Consider the following 10,043-nt stretch of genomic DNA (forward strand, 5'->3'; position numbering starts at 1 on the left):
CTCTTCACTGTTGCAGCCCCACTCGGCTTTTTTATGGTAGATAAATGCTGAATGCAACATAAAACAAAGGCCAAGTGGGAGTTCTGCGCATTATGGCCTTGCCCACCCTCCCCAAATACACTATAGCATACATAATAGACCCATTTTTGTATGCAATCCACTGACTTTGCATTGTGTTTTACTTAAACAACAAAGCAAGCACTTAACAGTCACTCCAGCAACTGGGAAAAGGCTGAAGCTGTCATTTCGAGGAACAAAATGTTCTTTTTTACAATCAAATCAAACATAGCCTGTAAAAATAGCAGCACGCCGGTGCGTACCTGCAGGTGCGGCCAAGAGGCCTCCAGCGTCGGCTCGTCTTCCTCGGGGTCAAACTCCGGATTCTCGCTGGGCGGAAGAGTCCGGAAGATATTCACAGAGATCTGGGAAACCACAGGGGGAGGAGGAGGGGAGGGGAAGGAGGAAAAAGAAAATGGACAATGAAAATCAATGAGGGGAGTAGGGGGAGATGAAGGGTAACCAGGTGAAAGAGTACGACAGTGTAAAAAGACCAGGAGGTAGAAAGAGAGCGGGCAAACGGAAAATGCTCCTGTTATAATAATAAAGTGTGGATATCCTGGTTACCGTTTTTCTCAGACTCTACGAAAAGAACTAGGGATAAGTCAACCAATATTTTTACATGAGGTCCCTGGTGAGGCTCTGAGTGAGTTGTTAAGTTCATCTCAATAATAGATCCAAAGACCTCATTTTTTAAATTATGCAACCATTTCATCCCTCTTTTTTCGCTCCATCCTGAACTTTTTGCTTCTTCCAGTCTCCGTTTCACCATATAAACTTAATGAGTATCAAAAAAAAAAATCCAACCTACTCCCATATCAGCACTCTTCCTTTAAGCTACTTCATGAATATAGGTCTCGGGACTTATAAATCGTATAGGAGTTCACACTTAAAGGAGCTACCTGCTTGGCCCTCTTCCCTCCTCCCCTCTAACTTCCAGTTATCCCTTTCTCTCTATCCTCCCTGCCTCCTTTGTCAAACTCTAACCTCACCCTTTACGCAAGTTTCACTAATCCAATTCCTTGATGTTTCCAAGACTACTTCAATTGCAGTTTTCATTTTTCATAGATATCTAGAATATGTTTAGTTGTTGCTTTTGTTATTATCATTACAGTACATTACGATATTTAAGGATGAGGCTGAGGAAGGATAAACCCCTCAGGTTCACGCCAAGACTAACATCGCATTGAATTAAGGTAGAAACTTTTAAATGTCTGTCTTGAATCTAATGTTTTGGTGTCAAATGTACACCAAAACATAAAGAATAGAGGGCAATGCTCTCACATTTTGGTGTGTGAATGGCGTCCATCATTGTTTACCACATCATAACAAGGTGGGCTGCCCTCCCCTTTGAACCTCCATACTCTGCCTTTATAGTCATAGTCTTGCCTTTTTTAGATCCATCTTTCCTTTCCTCCATCTTCATCCCTCCCTCCTCCTCTCACCTATTACATTCATTCTGTGGCTCTGACTCACCCTCTTACTATTGTCTACATCTAATTTTGGTGATCTAAGAATTTAGGCTGTTCCTGCTGGTGCACTCACTGTGAGCCACTCCAGAGGAAAGCATCAGCTAAATGCTTCAAATGTTAAAAAAAAAAAAAAAAAAACTGGTCCACTTTGCTCATGGCCACATTTTCAGACATTAAAAGTTTTCCCCATTCCTCTTTCCTCTCCCTCCATCTTTGCAGCCTCTGGGTGTAGTGACTCGATCATGTTAGCCATATTCTGCGCTCGCTCTCCTCTCCTGTCCTCCACTAGGACCCCTCCATCCCCTCTGCCCTCCCTCCTCCTCTCCTCTCTCATCATGTTTATGTCCTCTGGGACTGCTGCTGCTCTGTGTCGGTGGTCACGCTCTCCACCACACTCTGCTCTTTCCCTCCATCCCTGTCTATCTTGCCATCTGTGCAGCCTATTACAGTGGTTCTGGCCACGCTCCCAGGCACTTCTATTTTTCCTTTCCTCCCCCCTTTTTGCTCCATCCATCCCTCCCCGTTCCCTGTCCTCCTCTCATACCATCTTTATAGCCTCTGGGTAGAGTGGCTCTATGAGGACTCCTCTGCTTGTGGCCACGCTCTCCACCAGCTCATTGAGCGCCGCACGTTTGATCTCCTTCCCCTTCAGGTCAGCCACGCAGTCCAGGAAATCAAACAGCACGCAGCACTGCTGCAGCTTCTTACAGAACAGGTCATGCAACTCTGCCACCGGGGCGTCTGGGGGGTGGATAGGCACACAGAACAAAAAGAAGGACACAGAGAGAGAAATATTAGACAAGGAGGGCAAAAGATGTAGTTCAATCAAAATAGAGTCCTGAAATGATGACCCAAGGATGTGACAGAGGGAGAGAGAGAAATGGAGGAGGAAGGTGGACAAAAGAAATCGGAGGCTTCTGAGGGGGTTTTTGTGCTTGCTTGCTAGCAGAGGACCTGAGATGTTTGATTAAGAGGGAGCGTTGGAAAGCGAGCTGCGGTAGAGAGAGATCTACACTAAGGGCTAAATCTTCTCTCAAAGGTAATGAGGGAAAGAGCGCGGCCTATTACTCTACAAATACATTTGTAAACACCCACACACGCACACACACGCACAAAGCCATCCATCTACACACACCCATCGGCGCGCACACACCTTCCTCCAGAGGGCTATGTTGTATTTCAGGCCTATTACCTGTCAGATTCATTCTCCAAGCCTGTTCGTCAAAATGAAACAACCTGCTGCCGGCTGTCAGATTAAAACCTTCTACCTCCAAAAAACGACACTTTTCGGGGATGTATCGCTGGATTTCTGCACTAGTGCAACGGGTTTTCATGGCCCCACAGACGTATGAAACTTGCTCAGGCTGTAAAGCATCATGTAAAACTCTCATTCAAGTCCAAAAACAACAAAAAATAAACAATAAAGGGTTGTTACAAGGTTTTTATAGGACTGCAGCACAATGGCAATATTTGGTCCTATTTACCGAGAAACCAGATGATTGATGGCTAGATATGGCTGGAAAAAACAGAAAGATTTATGTAGCCATGAAGTTCATGTTTTGGTCCTAACACCACCATACCGATTTAAACAATGAATATGAAATAAAATATGAAACATCTTCTCCTGTGCATATGTTTTTATAGATTTATTTATATGTTGTATGAGTGTTTGGAGATGTTGCAAATGTTCCAGTACATGAAATGTCTCTATTTGAATATCTGTACCATGGTATCCATATGTCATGATATATGGGCAATTTTCCATAATTGCAATTTGAACCCAGGTTGAGCAGCAATAAGGCCAGATGTCTTCCCTGCATTTACATTTTTCTAGCTGGGGGCATTTTTCCAGCTGCAGGGTGCCACCATGGCTCAATGAATGTAGAGTAGCTCTGGTCTGTACCCTCCACCTGAGCAAGATATCAGAATTACAGCTTGAAATTTATGCCTGAGCCCATTACAACCTGACCGGATCTGACCGGACTTGACTTGGCCTGATTGGACTCAGCAGGGCCTGATTGGATTTGGCTAGACCTGACTTTACCAGACCGGATCTGACTAGACTTAACTGGATCTGACTCGACCTAGCTGGATCGGAGTGGAACTGACTAGATTTGATTGGTTCTGACTGCATCTGATTGGACTTGGCTGGATCTGATTGGATCTGGCTGGATCTCACTGGACCTGGCTGGATCTGATTGGACCTGGCTGGATCTGACTGGACCTGGGTGGATCTGATTGGACTTGGCTGGATCTGACTTGACCCCGGCTGGATCTGACTGGACCTGGCTGGATCTGACTGGACCTGGCTGGATCTGATTGGACTTGGCTGGATCTGACTTGACCCCGGCTGGATCTGACTGGACCTGGCTGGATCTGACTGGACCTGGGTGGATCTGATTGGACTTGGCTGGATCTGACTTGACCCCGGCTGGATCTGACTGGACCTGGCTGGATCTGATTGGATGTGGCTGGATCTAATTGGACCCGGCTGGATCTGATTGGACCTGGGTGGATCTGATTGGACTTGGCTGGATCTGACTTGACCTGGCTGGATCTGACTGGACCTTGCTGCATCTGATTGGAATTGACTAGATTTGACTGGTTCTCACTGCATCTGACTGGGCCTAGCTGAATGGTCTAGACTGGATCTGACTGGATCTGGCTTGCCTTGTTGGATCTGGTTGGACTTGTTTAGGTGTAGAATTCAAAATGTAATGCTACAAAATGCTGTCATCATGACATTATGGCTAATGGTGGGAAATAATAAGCATTTCTACCTGTGTTTTGTTTTTGTACACAAAATACTCAATATGATCATTTAAGGCTTGGATAGGGAGGTTTCATTTTGTGTGGGTCATGGCCAAAAAAATCACACCTGTGTCGATCTATGTAGACGACACTGTCTGCTACCATCAATGAATCAAAGCAACACTCCCTGAGACCGTGGAGGCAACATACCGTCTCTCCCTCTGAGGAAAACAATACACCTTCACCAGGAGGAAACAAAGGCTGGGGAGGCATCAACGCTAAGTGTACAGTTGGACAGAAGGTGATCCACACTTACACATATACACACACACACAGAGTGGGAGCAGATTAGGTTTAACCCTTCTTAACCCCCAGGTGGGAAAAGCCAGGAGGGGTGAGGGGCTGATTGGAGCTCTTCCAGCCCCAGACCCCCTCACCTCTCATGGGCACACCGCGACCATCTGCTCCCCCTGGCATGTAGCGGCAAAACAATAGACGGGGACTATGCCCTTTCCTTGAGGCGTCAACACACACTCTCCATTTTGAGACCCTGGAAACAGGCAGTTTATCAGCGTTTTTTTTATTTAATGATAGTTTTGTTTCTTCTTACCGCTGTATTGCATTGTGCACAAACCCTGAGAGTGTGTGTGGTTGTGTGGGTGTGTGGGTGGGTGGGTGGATAACACTATTCGGTAACTGCATGCTAGAAGATGTCTTTGAAGCCTGAGCTATCAAAGCTGCTGTGCAATAATGCTGCCTGCATGCTTTGGAATGATGAATGCTGAAGACATCTCTCCATCTAAGATTTTCTGTTTACCTGAGATAACATAAAAAGTCATCCGAATCCTGATTTGACCAGAATTATCCTGCGCCTGTGTTGATTTGCAAGATCAAGGTGAAAATCCTATATCAAAGTTTCTTTCAGGCAGATTTCTCTGAACTTTTTCTTTGATGCTGCAAATGTACTGACAGGCAACACTGACGGATAGTTTTTTCAAGAGATGTTGTGTAATACATCCAACTGTGTTCCCAAAAGCTGTGTCATGTTATCTATGTGCCAAGAATACCAGAACAGGTGAATCCATGATTACAGGAGAAGTGGTCTGTTGTAGAAAAAAAAAAAACTGTCCTCTACTTCCTTTTGGCCCATGGCGCTGAGTAATTTCCATGATGTGAGCCTGACAAACTTTCTCTGTGACTTTTTTGTGACCTCCCAGCCAGCGAACACAATGCCTGTTGTTTTCAGAGTTTGCCCACGTCACATTTACCATTCACATCTACGTGAGCCTGTCCATTCAGCTGTGTGAAGCGGTCAGTCTGTTCTTGAATTGCGGCCATTTCTCGGTGACTGGACAAATGTGTGACGGCCACACTCACAGCCATTTACTGACTATTTGTGAAGAAAAGTAAGTATGAGGAGTTTAAGAGGGTGAAATGTTGTTGTTTTTTCTGACTTTGCTGTGAAGCACAAATGTGAATCTAAGTCGGCGTCGAGGCAGCGAGAAACCATCTTTGTATTTGTGTCTTTTGGCTGACTGCGAGCTTTCCAACATTATGACTTCTCCACCTTCCTGTCTCCATCTTCCCTTTCCCTCCACTTCTTCCATCCTTCCTTCCCTTCATGTTTCCTCTCCTTCTTCCCTGCCTCAATTTCCTCAATCTCCTGCTTTCCTACAGCCTCCCTTTCCCTCCCCTTCCAACATTTTCCCCTTCTCCTACCCTCCTTCTCTCCCTCGCCCTCTCTATCCCTTTCTCCCTCCTCTTCTTCCCTCCCTCATGCTCCCTCTCCCACTGTAGACAGACTGTGAAGGTGAAATCTAATCCATTTTTAATGGAGAGTAATTGTATGAAGATGTGCCGTGCTGGGACTGAGGGGAAAAAAAAAGAGAACAGAGCGAGGTGAAAAGACGAAGGGAGCGAGAGAGAGAGAGAGAGAGAGCGCGTGTGAATATGTGTGTTTTAGAGAGCGTACATCTGAGAGCGAGGTGAGAAAGAGAGGGAGAAGATGAAAGGGCTGGAGGGACTCGGTGGGTCATGTGAGAGCAAGTGTTGGAGGGGGGGGAGGCAAAGAAAATGCAACAGCAAAGCAGAGAGGGAAGGATGCAGGGAGATGAGGTTTACATAGAGAGAAGTGTTGAGCTGACAGGCACAATGCACAGGGCGTTTAGAGGCAATTCAAACGTGCAACATCATCCACATCAGGTCAATAGACGGGATGAAATCTACAGCATGTGAATAACAGCGTGGGCTGAGTTGAGAGGGAACTCAGAAAGCACAAAGGCACAAGCTGCATTACAGGACAGCAGAGAAGCCTGGCTGAGGTAATAATTAGTGAAGTGAATTTCAGTTTTTCCTCATGGCTATGCTATTATTAGGTCACAGCAGGTCGTTCAAGACTCATTCATTCAAAGCTGCTTTTAGTATCATGTCAGTGCAGTGATTACAAAATGAACTTCAGCGACTTAATCACAGCAAGTGAGTAACTGCTATTTTTCAAGATTTTTTTTACTGATGGAAAGTGGCCCTGACTGTGTACGGTGAAATTCAACGCATGCATACTTAAAACAACACTCGCCTATATATAGCGAGCTATGAGTGCTAATATAAGTGCATGGTGCCTGATCAATATCACATCCCATGCTGTTCCTCACATGGTTTTATGGATAAAGGATCTATTCACATTGTACGTCCGCAAAGAATAAAGCATTAATGAACCAGTTTGTGCCGTTCGTGGATTCCCTCTTCCACTGTGACAAAGGGCCATTTAGCTACAGAACACACAGCTCCAGTTTATTTTTGACATGAGAGGCACTCCAAGCTCCCCACCGAGATTTACATTTGTTAAGATGAACCAAACTTGCTGCACTTCACAGGAGATTACATGGTGTTAGCCACGGGGTCTGCATCTGTTCTGCATTGGTGCTGCAGTGTTAGCCATGGTGCACAAGGTTAGATTAGATAAGATTAAATTAGATTAGAGAATCTACATGTGTTCAGTGAGGCAAGATACCTAGTCAGCTCTCATTGCAGCAATCAATCATTTTTCAATTATTGCATGAAACAAAGTATATTTGATACACTAAATCCCATTGTATAGTGTCAGTTCATGGCAGTGAATGATAGTTCTTGTAAGGTGCAATAAAAAGCACTCGTGCACATGGAAGGAATGAGTCCTGGTAGAAGTTCATCCTGTATCTGTCCTGCACCGGCACAGCAATGAACAGTGTAGCCTATTCTTCTTCAAATAGCTATACTGCAACACAAAACTCATGTGGCAGGTCATCCTCTGTGCCTTCAGAGGGCAAAAGGAAGGGAGACACATTTAAAGAGACGGGATCTTTCACCCTCTCAGCAATTTTATGTTACCCTGCATCTGCCAAACATGTCTGTAAAGTTATTTTTTTCCCAGTAGAAGTTCTTGAGAAATGGTTTTAATAATTTATGCTGCAGCACTTTTCCTCCTCGGCCAAGTTTATAGTATGTTTGTAGGCATGTTTGTGGAAAAATGCATGCGAACTTGCATGTCAGACTTTACACACAGAAAATATTCACACAATCGTGTTCTAAAGTTGAATGCACAGACAAGATTTACAAATGTGCAAGTTCACATGTGCATGAATGTAGCTGCTCACATTCCAGTGTAAATGTGAGACTCTTTGCTGAATCACTTGTAAGCAGTGTTTTCCAGTGGCTCCCAATGATAGGTAACATGTGGGAAAGGATGTTTAACAAAGTTTGCATTATTTACTAAAGAATATGGCACAAGTCATTTGTCTGGCGAGAGATTTGCTCTATGAGAACAGAACACATCCATCCGGTTGCCAAAAATAAGAGGAAACAGCAGCTTTAAACATTTCTTGTGGCCGACCACAAAGTCGCTATGGCGCCACCGGGTTTCTAAATCATTCTAAGCGAAAGTGAGAGTGCACCGATTTGCTCTTTGTGATGCGCAACTCATCTGAGAAGCTGCAGAAGCAGATTGGGGAAGTTTTAATCACTGAGCTGTACTTGAACAACTGGGGGCTCGTCACTGCTACCTGGTCCAAGTCAGAAATGCAACTTGCGGGAGGAGAGGGTGTATACGTTTTGGCCTGAAGGTGGCAGTGAAGGGAAGGTCATGAGGTCGCCACAGATGAGAGGGTTCGTCCTCTGGGGAGCATGAAATGTGCTCATCAAATTCCATGGCAATCCACTGGAAGGGGGAGCCAGTGATTGTGGAGAAAGACTGTTGATATTTGAAATCAACAAATTCACGGTCCACTAGCTGTCCTGAAAAAAAATTCCAGTGTTTGTACACTGCCCTGGCTCTCTAAATGGGAAACAAACAAAGTGGCTCAGACTGGGCCACACAACGCCGTTCCAGCCAATCAGCAAGAGGGGGCGTTCGTGCTCGTGCACAGGACAGCGGGGAGGGGCGAGATGGGGGAAAGGAGGCCGTGCAAACAACAGGGATGGTAAATCTGGCTGATTTCAAATATAAACACTCTCTCCAAAATCGCTCCACCTTTAATATTTCAAGATATGTTGCTTTGAAGTTAAGCGTTGAGAAGACAGATAAACAGACACAGTCATCCCTACACCCCTCCTGCCAACATGGCCAAAAAATATCATATTTCAAGTTTGCAGCTTCCACTCCATTCATTCAGATGTTGTCTTGCAGCATCACACTTCTCTAGCCCTGATTGGTCGATTCCAGTGTCGACACAGATGCTGAAACAAACTCAGATTGTGGAATAAAAAAAAAGGGGAACTACTGTAAAACGGCGATGACAACACATTTTGTTTTCTACCCAGTGCTTCTACTCATCCGAGAGGCCTAGAATGTGTGAAACTGGGAAATGCCACTTGGGATAGACTGCCCCCCCCCCTGCCCCTTTAAAACGGCCAAATATTCCTCTCAAGGTTGAAGCAGCAGCTCAGCAGTATCACGCAGCTGTGTGCCACGAGAAAAAAAAAAGTGGGACTTCGACAAGAGCTACACCTGTAAGCCGCTCAAATGAATTTCTTATAATTAGTTTTAAAGGTTTAAGAGAGACAACCTGAAATGCAGAGAGGTGGAGGAGATGGTGAGAGAGAGAGAGAGAGAGAGAGAGAGAGAGAGAGAGAGAGAGATGAATGGATGGATTCAGTAAAATGAGCAGTCACATTTAAGATTGAGCTTTGCCAAGCGCCCTGCTACAGCATCGAGATACATGCACAAACACACACACACACGCGCGCGCACGTACACACACACACAGCCGCACACATACAAATCTAAATATAGTTCTGCTGGAGAAGGAGAGAGCGGGAGGGAGAGAGGGAGAGAGAGAGAGGGAGAGAGAGAGAGAGAGAGAGAGGGGAGAGATGAAGCAACAAAAGGGAGAGAGGGGAGAGGGGAGGGGTTCTGGGTTAAAAGATGACATCATTCCCCCCTCCTCTCTCTCTCTCTCTCTCTCTTGCTCACTCTCCCCATCCTCGATCTTTCCATCACTCCCTTCATCCTTCCCTCCTTTGCTCCCTCTCTTTCTCTCCCCTGCCTCCCTTTCCTTCAAATCTTCCTCCTCCTCCTTTGGCCTTCTGCATCCCTCCCTTCTTCTCCTCCCTCTTTTTTCTCCATCCAGCGCTCTCTTCCATCTTTTCAGTTCCACCCACCCTTCTCCTCTTCCTATCTCTATCTATCTCTCTTTCTCTCCCTCGCTCTATCTCTCCAAGGCTTTTTTCTTAAATGAGATGAGCAAGTACAGCTCACGTCTTTAAATAACAGTTATTCTGTTTGGGGCT

At 45.4% G+C, this 10,043-nt stretch overlaps 1 protein-coding gene across 1 annotated transcript in view; it reads right to left on the bottom strand.

Annotated features, from left to right (window-relative positions):
* ppp2r5b (protein phosphatase 2, regulatory subunit B', beta) overlaps positions 1-10,043 on the bottom strand; it is a 42,326-nt gene that overhangs the window by 16,552 nt on the left and 15,731 nt on the right. The window contains exons 2-3 of the mRNA XM_030076256.1: positions 2,074-2,270; positions 321-422 (exon numbers count right to left, since the gene is read on the bottom strand). Of these exons, the coding sequence (XP_029932116.1) occupies positions 321-422; positions 2,074-2,270 (299 nt within the window). The remainder of the gene's footprint in view (positions 1-320; positions 423-2,073; positions 2,271-10,043) is intronic.

The sequence above is a fragment of the Myripristis murdjan genome, chromosome 18, assembly GCF_902150065.1.
Source record: "Myripristis murdjan chromosome 18, fMyrMur1.1, whole genome shotgun sequence".
NCBI lineage: Eukaryota > Metazoa > Chordata > Actinopteri > Holocentriformes > Holocentridae > Myripristis > Myripristis murdjan.